The following is a 24,797-nucleotide window of genomic DNA, read 5'->3' on the forward strand; positions in this document are numbered from 1 at the left end:
AATGGCAAGTTTTGCGTGGACACTACTGTACGTCCAGTTTTCGGACGTACGCACGTTTCATAAATGAGGCCCAATATGTGTATTTCAGATGTGGATGAAGTGAAATTGTGTGCTGTGAACAATGTCTTATTTAAAATATGTATATGTTGGATGTGCATGAAGTTTATTTTTGTAAAGATGTTTCGCTTAATTAAAATGAAACCCTAAAACAATTAAGCTAGGCCAAGCATGGTTAGATCAGGTGAGATTTGGTTGAAATAACAATACACATTCAAGAATGAGACATCTTTTTGAAAGAATTTTATTTCTGTTGCCACATGAAAGCAGATGTGAAATTCAAAGCAAGAATAATTCTTTAATTTGAAATAATCACTGTTTCATCAGCTGATTGTGTTAACATGCATTGTCTCTTTAGTATTTAATGTATTTAATGCTTGATAGATATTTCCTTCTACGATTTTTAAAAACGTGTTATCTTAATCTTTAACGATCAAGCAAATGTCTGTAAACTGAACTGTTGAGACATTACCCATCTTGAGATTTCTTTCCAGGCACACCATCTCTAGTTTTCGCTCGCAGTTTGTTGACTTGAGATTCTGCGATGTCGGCGCGCTCCTCAGCCTCTTCCAGCTCATGCTGCAGTTTTCGCAATTTAGCTAAGTTAGTGTTACCCTGTTCCTCGGCCTCTTCGGCAGAACGTTTGTAGGCCTTTACTTTCAACTGCAGCTTGTCCACTAAGTCCTGAAGTCTTGCCATGTTCTTGCGGTCCTCGTCTGTCTGATATGTGAGCTCTTTTATGCGGCGCTCGTATTTGCGCACACCTTTGATGGACTCTGAGCCGCGTTTCTGCTCCGCTTCTAACTCATTCTCGAGTTCACGGATACGGCCCTCCATCTTCTGCAGCTGCTTCTTTCCACCCTTCATCGCCAGTTGCTCTGCCTCATCCAGACGGTGTTGAAGGTCTTTGATGGTCTGTTCCATGTTTTTCTTCATCCTCTCTAGGTGTGCACTAGTGTCCTGTTCTTTCTTCAGCTCCTCTGCCATCATAGCCGCGTCGGTGATGGCTTTCTTTGCCTTCTCTTCTGCGTTGCGGTATTCCTGAACCAGCTCCTCCATCTCATTCTGAAGCTGAAGCAGGTCAGTGTCTTGTTTCTTTTTTTGGTTGATGAGGCTGGTGTTTTGGGAGTGCAGGAGTTGCATCCTCTCCGTTGCTTCTGTGAGTTCCTGCTCGGCTAGTTTGCGACCTCTCTCTGTTTGTTCCACCACAGCTCTCAGCTCTTCTAGCTCTGCTTGCATGAGGTTGTTTCTGCGCTCCAGCAGGGCAATGTTTTCTTTAAGATCTTCATTACCGTGAAGCGTGTCATCCATCAGGAGTTGAGTATCTTTTAAACACGACTGGACTATCTTTAACTGTTTCTGGGCATCTGCTGCCTGTCTGTTGGCCTGGCTCAGCTGAATTTCCATTTCGTTGAGGTCCCCCTCCATCTTCTTTTTCACTCTCAAAACCTCGTTTCGGCTTCTCGTCTCTGCCTCGAGAGAGGCTTGCAAGTTTTCAATCAAACGTTGGTAGTTTCTCTTTGTTTGGTCCATTTCCTCATCTTTCTCAGCTATCTTGCGTTCCATCTCTGCCTTAACCTGATTGAACTCTAGTTGAGCTCGTATGATTTTTCCTTCTTCATGTTCAACAGAGGCATCGGCCTCCTCCAGTGCAGACTGTAACTCCGCTTTCTCTTGCTCTAGCTGTTTCCTCAGTTTTTCTAACTCATGAACGTTTTTTCGTCCTTCACTCACTTGATCTGTTAGGTCTGAGATTTCCTCCTGTAGATTCTTGTTTTCTCTCTTAATGGTTTCAAGATGGTCTAGAGCTTCTTCATAGGAATTCTTGAGTTTAAAGAGCTCTGTACTTAAACTGCGTGATTCCTTTTGCGTTCCTTCAAGCTCACATTGTGCCTCTTCATACTTTTGTTTCCACTCTGCAATGATTTTGTCAAAGGATCTTTGTTTTTTGTCCAGGGCAGCAGATGCAGCATTCGAGCGTTCAAGGTCCAGCATCAGATCTTCAATCTCATTTTGCAGGCGATGTTTCGTTTTTTCAAGAGAAGAACACTTTGCGTTCACCGCTTCCACCGCCTCCTCTGCTTCTTGCAGTTTTTGAACAAGTTTCTTCTTGGCTTCCTCCAGTTCCTCCGTTCTCTGAATACCATCAGTTTCATATCTCGCCCTCCACGTTGCTACTTCTGCATTAGCCTTGGACAATGCTCTTTGGAGTTCAGCTTTTGCCTCTTGTTCCTCCTCAAACTGTTCTCTCAGTAAGTCACAATCGTGCCGTGCTGACTGTACAGCGTGAGCAAGAGCGTTCTTTGCTTTAAGCTCTTCTTCAAGTTGTCTTTTCAGGTCCTCAAGTTGCTGGGTGTAGGAGGTCTTTCCTCTTGTGAGCTGAGAAATAAGGCATTCCTTCTCCTCCATTTGTCGTCCAAGTTCGCCGTTTTCAGTCAGTAGTTTGGCTTTCTGAGTGGACAGATCATTAAGAGCTCTCTGGGCTTCTTCAGCTCTTGACCGATGCTCATTCATCTGATCTTCCAGTGAACGACACAGTTTTTCAAGATTGACTTTTGCCTTCACAACACTCTCCATGTTTGAAGAAAGGTCATCCAGTTCCAACTTGAATTCCGTTTTCTCTTTCTCTAACTTCTGTTTAACCCTTTGCAGGTTGTCAATCTGTTCTCCAAGTTCAGCCACACTGTCTGCATGTTTCTTCCGAAGAGTGGCAGTTGTGGCCTCATGCTGAAGGGTTGATTCGTCGAGGTCTCTGCGTAACTTCTGAAACTCAGCCTCTCTTTTTTTGTGGAGCTCCACTTGAGCAGATGTGGCTCCACCCGCTTCCTCTAGTCTCTCACTGATGTCTTCCAGTTCTCGAGAAAGATCAGATCGTTGTTTTTCCACCTTTGCACGGGCCGCACGCTCGGCATCCAGTTCCTCCTCCAGTTCTTCAATTCTGGCTTGATTTTCTTTTTGTTTTTTCTGAAGCTGCACTGAGACGGTTTGTTCATTTTCAACCTTTCCATTGAGCTGGTTGATTTCAAAGTCCTTCTTTTTGAGTTTCTCCTCAAGTTGCAGTTTGTCGTTCTCTAAATCCATGACATTTTCCTGAGTGAGTTTAACATCGCCTTCCAGTTTTCTCTTGCTGCGTTCTAGGTCCATCCTAACTTTTTTTTCTTGTTCCAGTGAGCCCTCAAGGTCATCCACCTGTTGTTCAAGTTTAACTTTAGCTTTGGTCAACGTATTCACTTTGTCCTCCTCGCTCTGCAGGTCATCCAGGGTCTGCTGGTGAGCCTCTTGAAGAGCTTTTTTCTCTTTGGTGAGTTTCATTATGTTCTCATCAAGGGAAGCCATTTCCTCAGTGAGATTTTTTACTTTGTTCTCCGTGGCATGTTTTTCTTTTTCAACTTTGGCTAGTGTCAGCTCAAGGTCATCTATATCTTTCTTGAGCTCAGAGCATTCATCCTCCAGCTTACGTTTTTTGGCTCCGAGATCTGCGTTAATCTCTTCCTCGTCCTCTATGCGTTCTGACAGCTCTTTTACTTTAGCTTCCTGCTGGATCTTGCTTTTTATGAGCTGTTCACATCTCTCCTCAGCATCAGTTAAGGTGTCTTGCTCTGACTGCAGCTGAAGTAGCAAATCGTTCTTTTCTTGAAGGGTCGTGACCATCTTTTCTTCCAACTCTTTCCTCCTAGCCTCAGATTTCTCCAACGCTTCCTTCAATTTGTTAAATTCGTCCTTTATGTTTGCCATCTCTTTTTCAGACTCGGCACTCCTCAGCAGAGGTTTTATCTTAAAGAACAGTTTCATCCACGGCCAGTTTTTCACACCGAGGAAGGAACGAAGGTTCCACTGGATGATCATTAGAGCATCTCTGCGCTCCACAAGTTTCTGGTACTCGACCCTCATGAGTAAGCCACGGGCATAGGCTTGGATCCTTGTGAGGATAGAAGCAAGTTGATTATCTCGCATCTCCTCCAGGGTACCGAGCAGGCCAGCTTTGAAGAAGACTTTTGTGTGTCCAAATTTGTATTGTGTGTGGTCAATGTCCAGCGAGCCTAACAGCTTCTCAGCGCTCTTTTTGTTCTCAATGAACTGTCCTTCTGGGATGGCAGATGCATTCAGGATTCTGTACCTCTGCTTGAAATCACCATAGAGTATCCTGTTCGGAAAACCTTTCCTGCAAATCCTGATACCCTCTAGAACCCCATTGCAGCGAAGCTGATGCATGACAAGGCAGTTGTCCATGATGCCAGGAGTCTTGGTCTCATTTGGAATCAAACAGCGGACAAAGTGTGGGTGTGTGGTTTTCAGATTGTTCATTAATTTGTTAAGGTTTTCTCTGTGCAGGGCTGACACTGTTTGAAAAGACGAGCCCTTTTTCTTGGCTCCTTTCCCACCTGACTTTTCACCTCCTTCTGCTCCTGCATAACTCGAGAAGAGATGACTCAACAACTTTAAAGAGGATTTTTGATAGAGCCCGACAACTGTTTCATTCAGTGGGTCTTTGTTTTTCACCAGCCAGCCTGAAATGTTATAATCAACAGTGCCTGCATAGTGAGATAAAGCAAAGTGTGCCTCTGTCTTCCCTTTCACAACACGTGGCTTCTGGAAAATGTTCGTTTTGCCCAGGTGGTTGTCATAGAGCTTTGCCTTGAAAGTCTGATCACTAGCTTTTGGAAACATACACTCTTCCTCCAGAATGGACATGATACCTAGGGGTTTCTCAATCAGATCAATGCAAGCTTGAAGGTCCATACCAAAGTCTATAAACTCCCATTCAATCCCCTCTTTCTTGTACTCCTCTTGCTCTAGCACAAACATGTGGTGGTTGAAAAATTGTTGCAGCTTTTCGTTTGTAAAGTTGATGCAGAGTTGCTCAAATGTGTTGAAATCAAAGATCTCAAAGCCAGCGATATCTAGCACACCGATAAAATGCTGGCGGTGTTGCTTGGTGTCAAGGGAATGATTGATTCTCACAACCATCCAGTTGAACATTTTCTCGTACACTGACTTTGCCACTGCGCCAACTGAGTAATACACTTGGTCTACACTCTGTCCTTTGGTGACATACTCGTTGCCTACCTTGACCCTTGGATGGCAGAGGCCTTTCAACAGATCAGCTGAGTTCATCCCCATTAGATAAGATGCCTTATCTGCGTCCTCTGTGCCATCGGGCTCTGCCTGCTCTTCACGTTGTTTCTGTTTGAATTTCATGTTGCCGTAGTGCATGATAGCACCTGTCAGTTTGTAGACTCCCATCTTCTCTTCTGGTGTAAAGCCAAGTACATCAAAGGCCTTGTCCGTAGCAATCAGCTCCTCGTTGTCATTGATAGATGCCACGGTTACTTCTCCTTGAGAGATGTATGAGTAGTCGTATGGATTGTTGGTTATCAGCAGCATGTCTAGGAGTTCAGGTTTCTCATTGGACAAGATCTGGTAGAAGATGTGATAGTCCCTCTCAGCCTTTAGCTGGTAGGTCACACGAGACTTCTCCAACAAATACGTTTCAATATCTGCAGAGGAGAGTTTGCCACTTGTCCCGAAATGAATACGGATGAATTTGCCAAATCGTGACGAGTTGTCGTTTCTCAGTGTTTTGGCATTGCCAAAGGCCTCGAGTGCAGGGTTAGCCTGAATGATTTGATCCTCCAGGCTTCCCTTGCCAGAGTCTTTTTTTCCAGCTCCTCCGGCAGCAGCGATGCTTGCAAAGTACTGGATGACCCTCTTGGTGTTGACAGTCTTTCCCGCACCGGATTCTCCGGTGATGAGCACAGACTGGTTCTCTCGATCGGTCAGCATGTATTGATATGCGTTATCCGAGATAGAAAAGATATGAGGAGGAGCCTCTGTTCTCTTCTTACCTCTGTAAGCAGCTACAACCTCTGAGTCATACACCGGTAGCCACTTGTAAGGGTTGACCGTAGCACAGAACAGCCCTGAGTAAGTGTAGATCATCCAGGCTGCGTAACGCTCTTTGAGGTTGAACAGTACCGCAGGCTCGTGGAGGAAAGTGAGCATAGCCATGTCTTCGATTTTATCAAATTTCGGTGGATTCTGGGGATGCACGTCCGAGTCCTTGGCGGTCACCGTTCTGCCGTCGTCAGTGTTCACGGTGACCTTCCCACCATCCTTGCTCACGATCTTCCCCTTAACAAACTCCACTTTTTCATCCGCAACGAAGCATTCAGTTTTGATGTCAAAGGCTCTCGTCTGAGCTTCCAGACGCTCTTTATCAGACTTTCTCAGGTAGGGAGCAGCCTTTCCGAACTCTGCCATCAGAGCATCACCCATCGTGAGAGCTGGAGTCTTACAGGTACTGTGAGAATTGATGAACAGACCTCGGCTTAGGAAACTTTAGATGGCACAAAGCGCCAGCGCTCGGTTTTTATAGAGACTAACCAAGAGCCAAATAAGGATGCACAGAACACAAGAAGAGCAAATAAAGTAACACGTGTTGTTATCAAGAGTTTCAAGTGGTGTGGGGTCAGTAATGAGACCTTTAGTTGTTGATGTCCTTATATAGACAGCTATCACCTCTAAGAATGTTTCCATGTACTGCTCAGCCTTCAGAAATATTAGATAGACCTTCATGATAGGATTTCTTGTTCATTATCCTGTTTAACAATATATTGTGTTTTACATTAGTTGTTTTCTTTGTACGATTGAACCCCTGTTCATGTGCACGGCTTCTTTGTTTTGCAGATGTGTACAACATGAATGTAGGTATGCTATGTGCTTGTGGTTTACAAACTATACATCATTAAAACGTTTTTAGATATTTAGTGATATTTCTATAATTTCACAACCGATGGTCCGGTTGTCAAGAATAGATAGTAATTTCCTTATTTGTCAGAAGAACACCCAAACACTACAATAAATATGGAAGCTATATCTTTAACTGTGTGATACGATCATGTTTGTTTTGATGTTTGTCTTTTACTATGTGTAATTCTTAACAAATCACATGACAGTCTTCAGTAAGAGTTTGTCTGTTTCAAAGTGTGTCTGTTTAATCTTACAGCAGTGAGTTTATCAGAGGTTTTCTGATAGAGACGGCAGACATCTCAGTGAAGGTCGTCCTAAACCATCTCGCCTCAGCAACACTCTTCAAATAGCACGAGCATGAAGATAAATGTGTTGTGTTATCTGACTCTGACATTTACTGGATCTCATTCAATAAAAACATTGTAATATAATTTAAGTACATGTGTTTCATGAGTAAAGTCAGGTGTTCCTAACAAATGATATATAAGCAAAAATATTTCACATTAAGTAACTCAAGTTATTTTTAATCCTGAGCATTGCCTCTTATGAGCTGTTAGACTTCATCCAATAACCATAACAAATGATCTGCAGAACAAAGAATTTTCCTTTCATTGAAGCGAAGAGGCTAAATTTGAGCATGTATTCTTAAAGAAATAATCCATTTAAAAATAAAACTTTTATTCTCTCTCTTGTGATTATAAACCTGTATATTACTCTTTCTTCAGTGAGACACAAAACAAACATATATCTTAAACTTCATTTAAGAAGTCGTAATATCTAAGAAATGTTTCTGAAGCATTTAAAGCACAAAATTTAATTCCCAAAACGAGCAAGTCTTCATTCGAGCTAAATATTAAACAAAACTCAAATATTGCATCTGATTTGGGCGTCTCTTTACTGGTCCACACAAATATTGGTAACACTAATAAAGCTGTTTATTAATGACTTCACACATTAGCTAACCAGAAACGATACTTCACCAGCATTTATTTAATTGGTTCTTATTAATTACATTTATTTTACAATATGTTTTTAAAATTAAACAAACTAACTGTTAACATTTGTCAATGCACACTTAACTAACATGAATGATTATATTGATGTTAACAAGGATTGAAACGTGATGAAACCTCTCCATTCTCAGTTCATGTTAGTTAATGCATTTACTAACGTTAACAAATGAAGTGTCTTTTAGATATTTTCTTCTATATTTAAAGTCTTGTCCACTTGAAGAGCAGCAGCACTGAGCATTAAGTGCAAACAACAACTTTATCAGTTAATAGATAATCTGTCACCTAACCGTTCGGTCATTCACTTCACACGCTTCACATGTGCGTTTACGTAAAGATGAACAGAACTACAATTATGTAACTTTGACAACGCCTTAAAAATGTTATTCCTGTAGTCTAAATGTTTAAATTAAGTCTATATACTCAATATATTAATATAACTGTAGTTGTGTGATTTTTCTAACACTGCAGTTATAAGAGATCCAAGATCACTGTTGCATACGGTACAAAATAATTAATATACAATATAATTTTATAATACTATTGAGTGTATTGTTTTCTACTGCGTTCTGTTTTTTCCCTTTAAAGTTGCTTCATTAACAATGAAACTTTAGTGCTTTACAAATCAAATTGAATTAATAAGATGTGCAGAATATTATATTTATTATTTAAAGAGTTTGGTTCCAAAATGTTTTTGTTGTCTTAGTTAGCTGTATTTTTTAGTTATTATGGCTCAAATCAAATTAAACCAACTGCAGTTGATTGAGATTAATTAGAATGCACAATAAAAAAACAGGATTTTTGTTTTAAACATAGTTATCTTATTTTGGTACCAAACTCTTCATGTACACACAGTGAAGTGGTTTAGAAGCTGGTAAGTTTAGCTCCATTTATACATTTATCATGACACTACATGTTATTATACAACAACAATAGCAAAATTTTATTTTCGATGTCAACGTGAATCAAAATGAATCCTCACATGTTGTACAAACAAACCATTTTTTGAGCTCACAAGTATAAATCCCTAAAACACTCTCATAGAGGTTCTCTGAAGTCTGAAAAGTGCTCATGAAAGACTGGTGTCATGATGAAGTACATCAGGGTGAGAATGCTCTTCTCAGCAGCGAGACATGCGCTTGCGGTGCTGTTCCACCAGTGGAACCAGACATCGAGGAGATCCACTCTGAAGTAAGAATGGGTGCCGGAGCAGATCACTAGCGCTCGATCTCTTCAGGGGATCACGAGTTAACATCGAGTCCAGAAAGTCTCTCAGAACCGGAGAAATCTGCAGAGAAAGATCTTTAGTTCCCTTTGAAACTATTTCAGTCGCTTTGACTCACTTCTCCAATGAGACTTTTTTCTCTCAAAACAAGAAGTTTGGGTGTCTGAACACTAAACATCAGACTTGAGTTTCTTATTGACTCAGACAAATTGCTTGTGTTTTGCACATGTGTCTAAAAGGAAATGCACAATTCTCAACAATATGCACAATAACTAAAAGAATATAGCTTATTGATCAAAGCTGATTCTCAGTGAAATTCAGTTATTTTGTGTAACATGTCATTTGCTCTAACATGTTTTTAATGTAAAAATAACAACTTTTTCACACAAAAAAAATCTGGTTTTTTTATATTTTTCTGGGTACTTCAGTACTGATTATTCCCACTGAATCTTTACCTACTGTAACTTTTATAAGATCTTGGTATATTACAGTAACACATTTTTGTTTGAAATTTGTATTTACATTTTTTTTTCACATGATTGCCATAGTGAAAATAATCTACACATTTTGATTAGTTCAGCCAGGGCCGGTCTGAGCGGTAGGACATACTGTCAAATTCCAGAAAGCCGTCCCACTGACGGCCCATGGACCGCTAACTTATGGGGCCGGACACTTGGGCTGGACAGACGGACGTATTATAAACGCTAATGCACGCAACCATAAGGCATCAGTGAGTCGGATACATATGCATGCAACTCAATTATCCAGGGCCGATATTCCTTCCCAGTCCACTCCTGAGTACGGCTCACACAATCATAAAAACACTTTACTTTTAAAGCAAGAATTACATTTTTTGAATCATGGACTACATTTTGATGTTCGAGCAAACAGTTGTGACCATTAAACTTACAGTTTAGAGAATATAAAGTCTCAGTCAAGAAATGAGCCGAAGCCATTTCGAGAGAGAACGACTATAAACTCGTGGGTTACTGAGAAGTCGGCTTAAAAGTACATGTTTATAAACTAGCACATTGATATTAGTAAATTTACAAAAAGTTGATATCTTAAATAATATGTAAAGTTATATCAGTCAATGGAAAAAAATAACTTGTTAATCGATGTTGTGTTCTACTCGTACCTTGTGTATATTTTTGGCAGTAGGTGCCGGCTCATCTCTCAGTCTCTTCATGGCTGCTATGGGTGTCTCATTGAAGTATGGAGGTTCTCCATCCACCATCTCCACCACCATGATGCCCAAAGACCAGACATCCACCTAAAGACAACACACATTCTGACGTCTGAATAAAACATTAACCTTTCAGTTAAAAATGTTTGGTATTATGCGGTAAAATGTGTGTAATAAAATTAGCAGTCAAGTGATGATTCTTTTAAACAACGGGGATTGGATACATATCACAATATTTAAAAAGAGTGTTCGTTTTACAATCCAACTGTATCAACAGGTGCCTTTGATTTTGCCTTTAATTTACACAGTTTAGGACTAAACAGGAGTTTTAAATCTTTCATTTGAAGCTGATAAATGTGAAAATACTGTTTCAAAGTGTTTAGCTGTCCAATAAAGTTAAAAAACATTAAATCAACAAGTGCTGCGTCATTTCACTAATAGTCCAATTTGTCATCAGCAGGAACGTTTTGTAGAATTAAAGCAATTCTAACAAAAGATCTGCTCGTGAAAAAAGAGTAAAATAGTTTTTTTGTAAACTGGAATGAAACAGTGTTGAGTGAATTCTGAGCGGCTGGATCTTTTCTGTATCATTACACATTGTGTATCTGTCAGTTAAAACAAACTTTACACTTTTTCTTCAGGAATGATTTTGTTCACCTTGGTGCCGTAGGGCGTCTTTGAGACGACTTCTGGTGCCATCCAATACGGTGTTCCGACCAATGACTTTCTCTTGGGGATGTCTTCACTGATCTGAGCACAGAATCCAAAGTCTGACAGCTTCACCTGTATGACACATCATCAGAAGAGAACATCAGTGTGTTGTTCTGAAGCCATTTTAGCTAAGATTTTAACTAAAGATTATGAGGACACACAAATTTAAAGAAGAAAATGACTCACACTGATAAACTATTTACTAAAAACGCTGCTATATTTCATGAAAAAATATGATTTATTTTTACTTCACTGTGACTTTAAAGACTTTACATCTATTTTAATACGTCTGATGTTTGTTTCTGTAAAAAAGCTTTGCAATAATTCAAATTTTGAAAAAAGTATTATAGAAATATACTTGATGTGAATTATCATGAAAGTCATCATGGCAGATTCAGAATAATTTCAGAACTGGTTTGTTCTTTTTAAACAATGTTTTTGGCTTTGAAATGTTTTATTCACAGCATGAACAGCAGTGTGTTATGAGCAGGAGTTATACGGAGTGTGTGTGTGTGTGTGTTTGTGTTTGTTTTGTGTGTTCTCACCCGTCCGTCCAGTGTCAGTAATATAGAGTCACTCTTGATGTCTCTGTGAATGACACCCTGAGCGTGAAGATAACACAGAGCCTGAAGAACAGCTTCACACACTGTAGCCAGCTGCTCTTCTGTCAGTCTAAACACAACACACAACAACACAAAATCCAACACAACGAAACACACCGCACCACAACGCAGACATAACACAAAGCACACCACAACACGCAAGACAAAACACCGCACCATACGCAAAAAACAACGCAGCAGAACACACAACGCAACACAACAACACAATGAAGATAACATAACGCACACCACAATGCAAGACACAACGCACACCACAATGCAACACAAAACACCACAACGCACACAACGAAACACAAAAAACACACCGGACCACACAACACAGCACACAACACACCGCACAACACAACGCAAAACACAACACAACGCACAAGACATACAACACAGGTAAAGTGAGAATAGCGCAACATGAGATTCATGTAAAAACTTTCAGTGAGTAACAAACAAACCCACAGGTTTGGAACAACATGAGTGTGAGTCAATCAAGTACAAAAGTGTATTTGTTGATGAAATATGAAAGAACTGAAGTGCACATGTGAGCTTCTAAAGGTCTAAGGTTTGTGTCACCTGGTTTCAGAAACGATGTTGGTTAAAGCTCCGCCCTGCAGATACTCCATGATAACCCACAGCTCTTCACCCACCAGAGCGCTCTTAAACATCTCCACCACATTCTTATGTCTGTAATCTCTCATGATGACCACCTGTCACATGCACAACATTATCAGGGACTCACACAAACTGTAAAGTGACACACTATTGATGTGAATAAACTGACTTCATTAAAGAGCAGCTCTCTCCTCTGCTGCTTCCTCAGGTCCATCATCTTCACCGCCACCTGTCTCCCGCTGTGCTTCTCTCGAGCGATACACACCACACCCGTCGAGCCTTCTCCGATCTTCACAAAATTCTCCAGATACAACCGAGGGTCACACTGGTCCACGACCATCTGAAGCGCGGCTTTGAACTGTTCATGTGTGACTTTGGCCGGTTCTGTGATGGCGCTGGGTGTTTGGGCTGGTCTGAGACAGGGCGACGATGTACCCGATGGACTCGCGGAGGAGCCGGTGGGCGAGGGTCTGCGCTGGGATGGGCTGTCCTGTGTCGGTGGCACTGAGGATGAAGCGGTTGAGATGTTGATGAGTGAATGTCTGGTGTTGTCGTTACAGAACTGACGTGGAGTCAGGCGGGCGAGGGATCCGTGAACTGGTCTTGGACTACTGGTGTCAGTGGGTTTGGGTCCGGCCGGGTCACCGGCTGAATTGATCTGTAGAATAAGAAAAACAAACAGATATTTGATTTGTTCTTCAGACAACAGAACAGTGACTGAGACTGAAGTAAGTGCTAACACTCTAAAAGTGTACTTTAAGTGTACTCATTCAATACTACTGGGGAGGAAATTGGCGCACTAATACGTTTCTAAAAGTGTATTATTAAGTGTACTTTAATGCTTTAATTATCTCGGTTCCAATTTTGGAAAATGTTTATATTAACATTTCACAACGAAAAACTAATCCATTCATATCAAACTATATTTCATAAGAAAGTTCTAAGACTCTAAGAATACATATTTGACCAGTGTTTTACAAAAATAAATAGTAATTTATTCATTTATGACAAGAGTGAGCATAAAAACTATTAAATGCTGCTAAATGTCACTGTTTCAGTGGAACACTGAATTCCATTTTAATCCTGACAAATTATATATCATTGGAAAGTTTTAAGAATGTAGTTTTTTTATATTTTGAAACTGTTTTGCAATAGAAATCACTTAGTTAAAGTCGTTTTCTCAAATGTCTCTGGGCCATTTGGTGCCATTATAAATATGACATATTCATAATCATATTTTTCAAAAATCTCAAAATCTTCTATGTCATTGAAAAGCTCCAACAATTTTCTTTCTTATATATATAAGGATTAAATGTATTAATTTGTAATTTATATGCAGCCTATATGACACCTACTGGCCGTTGTTGGTGTTACCATTAAAACTCATTTTTGTGACATCAGCTTGAAATTTGAAACAAAACTAGTTTAGAAAAATGTCTTTAATTTTCGTGTTTTTTTTTGACGAGAAAAGTTTTTTTTTATTTTTTTGTCAAATAAAACAATGTTTATTGAATATTGTATTATAATTAATATACAATTAAACTGCTTTAACATTTTTTTATTCCATTTTTTAACTCCAAATGACTTTACAATAAAGTATAGAATCTATTCTTTAAAACAAGACCAAGATAAGGTCTCTAGGCAGAAGCATTTCAGAGTCAAACTAATTTAAAAGTTCTAATCACTTTTAAGCCCCCCCTCGAAAAAGGGGGATGACAGACAGACAAATTGTGTGAAAGCACAATTTAAGTTTTAAAATGTGTCTATCTGGGAATTTTATACACATTTCTAGGAAGTTTATAAAAAGTCAACTTTAAGTACACTTTCTTATTTAAGGTTAAAAATCACTATAGCACACTATAAGGGTGGAAAGAGGCCCTTCAGACTATAAAAAGGTAAGAAAACCTTTTTGGGGGAAACTGTTCTGACATCATTTATTCTCCCTCCTGTGATCTCTAAATAATGAAGAGAATTTTCATTTTTGGCGAACTGTCCCTTTAAGACTCAGATCGTGTGTACTCCTGTAATAACTATTTTTGATAACTGACATCACGTGTGACACAAAACATTTAATAATTAGTCATAATTAGTCATTAGAAACTGTTTTTGAAACTATTTTTGATTGGAAACGATCAAAAACACCTTGAAGTTGTAAGCGGAGTTCGATCTCGCGGGCGTTGACGCTCTTGTCTGACGCACGCTCACGCTAGGTGAGATGTTTGATTCGTCATCCGCACTGTACGTGCTGTAGAGACACGACACGGGCCTTTCGCTCTTTCTGACGCCTGTTCTTGAAACCACGATGCGTTCACAAGCAGCTCGAGGCAGGAGTAATATATCCCGAGGCATGAGCGCCGTTTCTTCCATCAACATCGACTTGGCTCTCGGTCGGTTGTCACTGGGGTCAAAGGTCTTCTTAGACGAGGCCCGTGGACTTCCACTTTCACTGTGGACCTGTCGGGATCTTGTGAGCCAGTCTGTGACCTGTTTTCCGTTTCTCTGATTGGCTTCATTCAGGCCCTGATACTCGTATGTTTCCCCTTCGGTGACTTCTGTCAGGCGGCCGAGAGACTGCGCGCGTCTGCGCTGAGACGGGCTGCTGCGCCGCAAAGAGTTCGAGCTGCTCACTGACAGTCGACTCAACTGCGCGATCGCCGCAGAAATATAATCCTCATGTCCGATGAAGCTGCCGCGCACGATGCTCTGAAAGACAAAACAAATACAAAAATCATCATCAGTTCTGTGCAAATGACCGGCTAAAACCAGCACAAACCAGCAAACCAGCATGAAAACATACCAAACCAGCATATGCTTGGTTAGGTATGTTTTGTTGGCGTGACCATCTTAAACCAGCTACAGACCAGCAAATGAGCGGCTTAAACCAGCACAAACCAGCAAACCAGAATCAAAACAAACTAAACCGTCTTATGCTGTGCTAGGTATGTTTTGCTGGTGTGACCAGCTTAAACCAGCTGAAGACCAGCAAATGACCGGCTTAAACCAGCAAACCAGAATCAAAACATACTAGACCATCATATGCTGGGTAAGGTATGTTTTGCTGGTGTGACCAGCTTAAACCAGCTGAAGACCAGCAAATGACCGGCTTAAACCAGCACAAACCAGCAAATGAGCGGCTTAAACCAGCACAAACCAGCAAACCAGAATCAAAACAAACTAAACCGTCATATGCTGTGTTAGGTATGTTTTGCTGTTATGACCAGCTTAAACCAGCTATGGACAAGTAAATGACCGGCTTAAACCAGCACATGACCAGTTTCAATTCAATTCCAGTTTAAACTAGCACAAACCAGCATCAAAACATACCAAACCAGCATATGCTGTATTTTTCAAAGGGGTAAATTTAGGTCAGATATGTAACTGGTTTGGCGTGGAACATAAATGCGCACAGAATTGATCCTCCTTTCTTTACCTCAAACATTCAGCAAATGTTGAAAGACTGGAGTGTGATGAGGTCATCATGTTACATGAAGAGATATTCTTTACACAAGAAGAACTCTTCAAGTGTTCAAAATGCAGATAAAGGGGCAGTTTCCTGTACAGGGCTTGAGAAAACTTTACTGCTGTAAGGTTTGTCACACAGCGACATGTCTCACAATATATTAGTGTTTTTGTTTTGCCTCCAGATGCACACCAGTGATGTTTTTCTGAGGTTTGCTTTTTTAAAGCATCTTAAATATCCTAATGTAACTAAGGTCTAGTCCTGGTTTAAACTAATCCCTGTCCGGAAACCGCCCCTTAATGTTTGAATATGAATCTGTGACACATTGATTGACACTTGAGCGGATCCTCTCACAGGACGTCTTTATATCAGGTGAATAATGAAGAACAGCTGAATATAAACATGGACCACTGACGATACAAATGCAAAATATTCAAATCATTCTCAACTTAGTTATCTTAATGAAATATAAAGAGTTTCTGAGTTCATATTTACATTTATAAGATGTTTTTGTATTTGAAATCAACTTTACAACACGTACAAGAAAATCACTATAATATTATCCCTGTCCTTCTAAACCTCCGATGTCCCAATTTACCGTCTTTTAAGAAAATTTGAATGATTAAATATTGTTTTTTTTCCTCCTTTTTATTGGTTAGATGATTTCAAAACCCCAGTGACAAACATAAAGGGACTAATAGTAATGATTTAATACAATATAAATAAAATAAAATCACATAAATACAGTGCAAAAAATGTCTTACTTAGTATTTTTGTCTTATGTCTAAACGTTTTTAAATCAAAAATTGAAGTCACTAAATTCAAGATTATTTTTCTAACCCCATTGGCAAATGTTTTGCTTGTTTTCACATGTCATTTTGTTCATCAAGTAAATGCATCTTGATTCAAGAATTTTTAGACATTTGTACTGATAAACAAAAGAAAAATACTAAGCAATGAAGTGTATGAGGTTTCTGAAGGCCAGGAGTGATATTATATGAGGGTGAAATGTGTCGTGTTTACAGACACTTCAAATAATCCAATAATGTGAGTTGTGTGATTAATACGCACATGTACACACACGGCAGAACAACACGTGACAGATGACAGACATGTATCAGTGTACCTTCTTTGGTTTGAGTTGCACGCGTGTGATGTTGGACGGGTCCACCACAGGTTTGGGTCTCTTCAGTGTTTCTATCAGACTTTGCCATTGAGGCGGCAGTCCGATAAAACAGCCGTGAACCGGATCGAAGGACGTGTGAACCCTGTGCTGGAAGTTCTTCGGTGCAGAAATCTCCAGCCTTCTCTTCTTCTTTTTCCTCTGAAACATTCTGACAAGCTGTGGAACACAAGAGACCTTCCCATCAGCGCACGACTCGCTCAGCTTCTCCAACAACGCCATTCAAAACACCACATCCGTCAACAACAAACAAACAAACAAACAAGACCAGGTGCATCCTCGCTGACAGAGGAGATAAAGAGGGGTGGCGACAGGTGTGAAACTAAAGACACACCCCTTTCCTAAAGCAGGTCACTGCCACATCTCACAATCCAGACCAGAGTTTAAACCTGACACTGGCTTCTTTATATCACACGGTAAACTGAGACAGTCGTACATCAAGTCTGGAGAAACTTGACTAATGCACACTGTCATCCATCAACATTCACCATCGATTTACTCTAGTTAATGTGTTTACACTTACGGTTCGAAATATACTTCATGTAGCCTAGTGAGTGTACTAATGTGAGTGTACTAATGTGAGTGTACTAATGTGAGTCTACTAACTCAACACTGCTTTGGACTAAATTGGCCCCTTTTGATAAGTGTACTTTTAAGAATACTTCCAGGTGTAGCAAAGTAGTAGACATTGAGTAGACAACCAGCGTACAACACTGCACAACCTCCAAGTAAACTTTTACTCTAGTTCAATACTTGTAGCACATTTTTTTCACGGATGACAAAGTCCACTGTGAAGTGTACTCTCAGTAAACTGCTATACTGCAAGTAAGTTTTCTTTACTTAAAAGCATACTTCTATACTATTAATATGTCGTTTTGGCACTTCCAGTAGATCCGCTGCAGTACAGACAGTGAACAGCCCATAATAACACAAGCTTCGCTATGAAAACACAAGACTATACAAACACAGATGATGCTGTTGACACAGTTTCATTCTCTCCTTGTGTAAACTTCAGCTGCTGGTGACATTAAACACTGAATATGCAAAATAACAAGACATCAACACATCATGAACACATGAAACACTGAGATCTCAAGTCAACAATAATCACAAAAATAATCTTATTTATAAACAATTACACACACAAACAATATAAATATGTAAGCTGTTGAACGGTAAAATAATTTGTTTGGCATTTGGTCTGTCTTGTAGTATAAAATAATGTAGGCCTAACAATTGAATGAGTTCTTTTTTAAACAAGTTCATTGGACCTGTGTGTTTAAGTGGAGTAAACTCAGAGATCTACTTGTATTAAGTTGCCTAATTTTGTAGTGAAGTTGAGAGAGATGTGACGTCAGTAAATTGAGTCAGGTAATATAAACATCACAACACACACTACTGACAACATTAATGTTAAATTTACATCACATGACAGCAGTTTAAAGTTATAACTGGGCAATTCCAGCGTTATGGACGTGATATAAAAATGCTCATAGAAAGAATTTTTTGGATTATATTGAACCATCTGTTTATATTTTACTGAACCCTTGTTGATAGTATAAACATCAAAAAATGTCAGTCTGTGAAAAATATATATATATTTAAAAAAGGAAAATATGAAAGATCATAAAAATTAAACAAATGCTTTACAACTTTGAAGAGAGATCTCACATGGGTATTTCAACCACCAAATGTTAAAATCTGTGCTGTTAGCAGAGTAAAAACTGCTGGTTAAAACTGTATTTTTTGTGGTTAGGTTGACATTTTCACTGAATTGCCCTGCTGCACTCAATTACATTATACCATCACTGTTTTCCCTGCTCATAACATTCCTCTGTTGTCTGATATCGGTCACAAAATAAGATACATATAATTAGACGCAAAGAATTTCAACAAATGAAACTGAAATCAGAATTAATAAACTCTTCTTATTCTTCATAAACATTAACTCAGTAACTTTAATGGAAGTGCAGCTGTGACATGTCATAGGAGATCTGGTCCTCCCGTCTGAGTCTGCTTTCTCTCAAGTTTATTTCTCCATTTATTTATCAATTCAGTTTAGGTTTCTCGCCACAGGGCCGTTAGACTGCTGATATTAGATATTATTTACTGGAAAGATCTTGCTTGTTCTATAAACACCATGTGCTGTGCTATGTTTTACCATTTCTGTGTTTTTCTGCTTTTCTCCTGTAAAGCTGCTTTGGAACACTGCACGTTGTGAAAAGCGCTATATAAAGTCATATTTCATCATGTGGTCTTACCTGTGGAGATGTGTTGTTGGTATGATGATGATCTCTGTGTGTTCAGCTCACGGACTCATCTTCTCTCTTCATGAATTCTGAGGAGAACAGAAGACAGGCGACGAGTGAGAATGATATTTCTTTAGTGTGTGTGTTTGATGACGGGGTGTGAGAGTATGTACACATGTTTATTCTAATCTACGGTGATGAAACTCACATCTATTAAACGTCACAAATCAACACCAACTCGACTAAACTCATGTGATGACACACATTTATCAAAATTTGATATATTATAAACAATATCTAATGGAGAACCATGAAACAATACAGAAGGTCATGTTTCATAAAGTTTTACAAAGTCTGAGGAGAATGTAACACAGAAAAAAAAACATTCCTGAATAAATGAGCCTGTAATTCTAGACAGTTTTGAGATTGAATCCTCTGAAGTTACACAGAAGATATCATACAAACACACTCGAGCCACGTGAAACATTACCGTACATACACCCTTCCTTTAACTGTTTCTTACTTAGCATTTTTGTCTTGTATTCTAGTGAAAATATCACAAACTTCTTAAATCAAGATACTTTTTATTGACTGGAAAAGTGACGTAAGATATTTAGTCTTATTTTATAAAAGAAAAGGAAATTTGTGTTTAAAACAAACAAAAAGTTCTGCCAATATGGTGAAGAAATTATTTTAAAAAAAATTAGCACCTAATTAAAGGTTTATTTTCTCACCCCAAAATAATACATTTTTCTAATTCTCATATTTATATTTCATAAAACAAGACAAAAATATCTTGGGTCATTTTTATGCTCCTGAAAATATATCTTGATTTAAGAATGTTAAGATATTTGCAGAACTATAAAACAATGTCAAATGTAGTCGTCTTTAGTGTTTACTTAAATAAAACAGCGGAATAGTATAAAATAGTAAAAATTCTCAAGATGTTTTCTTACATTGAAGCAAAAGCATTCAAGTGCGTTGATAAGAGTCCGTGATAAATCAAGTTTAATGTTACACTGCTTCATGTTAAAACATGTCAAGAATGTGATGAAGAAAGTATAAAGGTATTCAGTAAATGATCCTGAATTTATCTACATGAAAAGCTGAGTTTAGAAGAAGTGTGAACAACATGAAGGAGTGTGAAGGGTGATCTTGCTTGGTCTATAAACACCATGTGCTGTGCCTGCTGTGATTTTTTTATAAATCAAATTGAATTGAGTGTAAAGTTGCTGTAAAAATGCACGAAATCTGACAGCTCTGACCTGACGGTGTGTCCCACCACCACATGCTTTCAATCAAACAAAAAGAGAAACATGTCTGACGGCACCACAGCAAACCCAAACTCATGCAAATCCAGCGTCTGTAAACAATAACCTTCAGGTCTCATGTGTTCTGAAGCATTTATACAAGAAGAAAATGAACTGACTAACAACCATCCCTCTCTCTCTCTCTCTCTCTCTCTCTCTCTCTCTGTCTTCTACATCGCTCTCTTTTTGACTTTTATTTGACCGGTGACTTTCATCTGACACAAAAGATAATAATCAAAAATCCAAAGCCTGTTGTGTCTGACCATCAACCTACCACAGACATAACAATCTGACATCAAACACACCGAAGAAAATCTATGAAGAGTTTGCTTCCAAAATGAGGTAAATTTGTATTTAACATTTTTTTAAAGATCCTGTATTTTGTGATTTATTGTGTTAGTCAGCTGTAACTATTAGTTATATTGACTTAAATCAAAAGAAATCAACTGTAGTTTGATTGATATTAATTGGAATGAACAATTTAAAAAACTTGATTTTTGTACAATTTTAAAAACGGAGTTATCTCATTTCAGAACCAAATTAAATAACTAAATAACTAAACTAGGTTAAATAAACTCAGCTCAACAGTGAAAGATCAAGAAAAAACTTTAACACAATATGCCCTTCATAAAGACATAAATAAAAGAGATACTGAGACCAAACACATCAAACACAGATGATCTTTACAGAGAAGGACGCAAAGAAACACGTCAAGTGTTCTTAAAGGAATGTTAAAACACATTTTCTTGCAAAAAATGTTCAAATGAAAGCGTCCTTTGATGTTTATCTGCAGTAAAATAACAGCATGTGTTCTGGTAGAAAACACCAGAAGATATTTTGAAGAACGTTGATGGTCAAACAACACTGAACTCCATTAACACATTCCTCAAAATATCTTCTTTTGTGCTCCACTGAAGAAAACGTCACAAACAGAGGAGGAACAAATGATGACAGAAGTTTCAGTTTTGACTGAACTGTGACTTTCTCAACCCAGGCTTTAGAAAACAGACACAGAGAGAACCGGAAAGACCAGGATCATCCCGTCGTCTTCACTCCTGGCATGTTCCTCAAGAGGCTGTCGTCCTCTCTGTCCTAACCCTGCCATACCTTCTCCTTTATTACTCCAACAAAGACCAGTGTTTCAACACCATCACCCCCCACCCCACACACACACAAAGAAAGAGTGAGAAAGAACGAAAGATAAAGAGAAAAGAAGCACAGAATGTGTCTCACCTGAGGATGGTGGAGCAGACGACCTCACCGATGTCTTCCACATGCTTCCACACACACATCAGCCGTTTCTCCTGTCAACATGAACACTTTCATGCCGCTGCATGTCTCTGAGATGTGGGAGCGTCTTTAACACATCTGAGTCACAGCACAACAGACGTGGAGTGTGCTGGAGGCCGTCAGACACCACCTGAAGGAGAGCCGGAAGAAGGACAAGACCACACAACCTTTCCAGTAAAATAAACTAAACACATCAAATCATCTCTTCGTGATCGATGATGTTAAATAAGGTGTAGATGGACACACTGCGCTCATCTCACACATGAACACGTGCTCGTATCTGCTCAACATCTGAAAATCTCATCGCATTTCACTCCAAACTTCCAAGAAGCCCTGAGCAACATTGTGACTGAAGCTAAAGTCAAGTAGTTTTAACTTGTTTATAGATGTAACAGTTACTCATGACTAGCCAAAACCAGCCAGTCCAAATGTCTTGTGAAGCAAATCTAACGCAGGAAAAGAGTGTTTGAATGACTTGTGTCAGGACTGCGTCGGCTTTATCACATCAGTCAAACACCTAAAAACTATTTCCCATATCTGACCGAGAACTCCCAAAACTATAAAGTCACATGATGTGAGGAGGATTTCTGGATTCATTGAAGAATTTGCGACACACCCTTTATGACTTCAGATGTGTGCTGACATGCAGCTGAAGCTCTTCACATGCTTTACCTTTACACTTCTGACACCATAAACTCAGTCACTGTGTAACTACCAAACACCAGTATGTGAAGATAGCAGGATTGTGTGGAGTAAAGTGCATGTCAAATTCAACTGAGATATTTGCCACAGAAGATCAAACATCTCTTGACTTTTTGGAGAGAAGTCAACTTTCTGCACGCTTGAATAGAAAGATTGGTCACAATTTAGAATAGGGACCGATTCGCACTATGATGTAAGTGATAATGTACAGACCGCCGGATGTTGTGGCAGAAATAAGCCCGGCCGTACGATCAGATCTTGTGTCACACTGAAGGGGTTTATTTGGCGATAACAGCCGGCTGCTTGTACATTATCCCGATTATTACATGGCTACTTGCCACACAAGAAAAAAACTCATGAAAAGTGAATTTAAATATTTGATTACCTCATTTTGCGAATGCAAACCTTCTGCAAGGAAAAGTCTTTTAGTTACTTTTAGTTACTTTTAGTTTAGTTACTTTTAGTTTTAGTTTAGTTACTTTTAGTTTAAGGTCAGGAACGACCTTCAAATGTCATTTTTTTTTTAACATTTTTAGGCATTTGGCAGACACTTTTATCCAAAGCGATTTACATTGCTTTATCTTATACATTTTACATAGGTATTTGTGTATAAGGTCGATGAGGTATAAGGTCGAACCCACAACCTTGCGTTGTTAACGCAATGCTCTAACCACTGAGCTACAGGAAAGCTCACCAACAGGCAATTTGGTTTAATCATGTGTAAATATAATGTCATATAGAAGACATGTTTATATTTCATTTGTAAAAAAAATCTGTCAAAATGATTTGCTTCATCTGGGTTACAGTGTGTTATTAGTTTTGAGAGGTCGTTATCTGGGAATAACCAACCTGCAAATGTCGCGACTGGCCAATCAGAATGAAGCATTCCATCAAGCTGCGTAATAGCTTGAGTAAGTGATAATATACAGGCAGCCGGTTGTTATGGCAGAAATAGTCCCCGTCAGTGTGATCAGGACGTGAAGCGAAGGGTGTATCACATCAAAGGGGTTTATTTTGCGATAACAACCGGCTTCTTGTACATTATCCCGCTTATAACACGGCTACTTGCCACATGAGAAAAAAACTCATGAAATGTGAAATATTTGATTAGCTCCTTTTTATAGAATGCAGACCTTCCGCAAGGAAAAGCTGTTTAGTTTCAAAAGTCACGAACAGGCAATTTGATTTAATTGCTTGTAACTATAATGAGTTGTTATCCGGGAATAACGAAGCAGAAAATGTCACAACAGGCCAATCAGAATCAGCATTCCAACGAGCCGTGTAATAACTAACAATTAACTACCACTTCTGTCTCAATAAACTCCTAATTACTATTATAAGGTGTTTTTTTAGGTTAATTAATGGATGCAGAAATAGGTACTGATATGTGCTTTATACATTCTAATATTCAACCAATTTGCATGTTAATAAGGAAGTAGTTTTGTCCCCTTAATATGATGTGTAACCTGATACTGGAATCTCACGGGCAGGTCATACAGAGAAAACATCTAATATACAGTGTTTCTTCATGAGGTTATACAAATTATTTTACAATAGAAAAGTGTTTTCTGTTAGTTGGCTAATCTCTAAAATGCTGTGTATTATACTCTGATAAACCCCAAAACAGAACACGTGTGATCGACTGTATCCGACAATGTCATGTGCTTAAACGTCTGTTTCCTTTTCAATAAATGAAACACCCGTAATAAAAAACGTCATCTTGTTCACACATTATTGCAGTCAAGGGACATAAAATGCAATACAAGTGTTTTACAGCGGAATATGTAGCATGCTATTGTTTTAAAATGATCAAATAAAAAATTCTGTCATCATTTCTTCTTTCTCGTGTGGTTGTAAATCTGTCCGTGAGTCTTTCTTCAGTGAAAAACAAAAGAAGATATTTTGAGATATGTGTTTAACAGGAAGTCTTACAGGTACATTTTCGGGTGTACCGTCTCTTTAAATATTGCACACCTCTTTACATAATTTTGACACAGCACTAAAGCTTCAGTGCAGCAGTCTGGCATTCTGAAGTAAAGCATTACACATCGTGCCTGACGTACACATCCTAAAGCGTGTGGTATGAGCGGTGTGATGCATGTTACTGTGAACATAGACAAACATAAGTCACTCACCCGACGGCAGATCTTACAGCTGATCCGTGTTTGAGATGTGTGATCCTGCTAAACCATAAAAACACATGACACAGAAAGAAGTCCTCCAGAGATCCAGACGCAAGTCATTTAACTAACAAAATAGCTCTGGACTCCGCCCATCACATGTCAATCATCTACATGAGTGTATGTACAGTGTGAGAGACGTGCGAGTCCAATCCTCTGTTTAACACACAACACAACACAACACTCGCTGTCTGTCACAGTTTCCATCTGAAAATACATTTTGTAAAACATTAGTTAAACAAGTATTTGTTTAGGTTT

General features: G+C 39.0%; 2 protein-coding genes across 2 annotated transcripts; both read right to left on the reverse strand.

The window, feature by feature from the left end:
• Positions 1-285: 285 nt before the first annotated feature.
• On the reverse strand, positions 286-7,182 carry myh6 (myosin, heavy chain 6, cardiac muscle, alpha). The gene has a single exon (XM_056764228.1). The coding sequence runs from the start codon at positions 6,331-6,333 to the stop codon at positions 526-528; it is 5,808 nt and encodes a 1,935-aa protein (XP_056620206.1). The 5' UTR covers positions 6,334-7,182; the 3' UTR covers positions 286-525.
• A 584-nt stretch (positions 7,183-7,766) lies between these two features.
• On the reverse strand, positions 7,767-24,608 carry pak6b (p21 protein (Cdc42/Rac)-activated kinase 6b). The gene is made up of 11 exons (XM_056764229.1): positions 24,495-24,608; positions 21,601-21,787; positions 19,070-19,146; positions 16,752-16,967; positions 14,308-14,868; positions 12,335-12,823; positions 12,127-12,260; positions 11,485-11,611; positions 10,886-11,011; positions 10,181-10,315; positions 7,767-9,105 (listed from the first exon to the last, which is right to left on the reverse strand). The coding sequence occupies exons 4-11, from the start codon at positions 16,956-16,958 to the stop codon at positions 8,938-8,940; spliced, it is 1,947 nt and encodes a 648-aa protein (XP_056620207.1). The 5' UTR covers positions 16,959-16,967; positions 19,070-19,146; positions 21,601-21,787; positions 24,495-24,608; the 3' UTR covers positions 7,767-8,937.
• Positions 24,609-24,797: the final 189 nt, after the last annotated feature.

Source organism: Triplophysa dalaica, chromosome 13 (assembly GCF_015846415.1).
Source record: "Triplophysa dalaica isolate WHDGS20190420 chromosome 13, ASM1584641v1, whole genome shotgun sequence".
NCBI lineage: Eukaryota > Metazoa > Chordata > Actinopteri > Cypriniformes > Nemacheilidae > Triplophysa > Triplophysa dalaica.

Bases quoted from the DNA above. Each gene is read 5' to 3' on its own strand.
- myh6 (XM_056764228.1), bottom strand. From the start codon at position 6,333: ATGGGTGATGCTCTGATGGCAGAGTTCGGAAAGGCTGCTCCCTACCTG.
- pak6b (XM_056764229.1), bottom strand. From the start codon at position 16,958: ATGTTTCAGAGGAAAAAGAAGAAGAGAAGGCTGGAGATTTCTGCACCG. The intron at 12,824-14,307 runs GTGTTTTTGATC...CTTATTCTACAG, and splicing joins ACTCCGCTTACAACTTCAAG to ATCAATTCAGCCGGTGACCC. The intron at 11,012-11,484 runs GTGAGAACACAC...TGTGTCATACAG, and splicing joins TACTGACACTGGACGGACGG to GTGAAGCTGTCAGACTTTGG.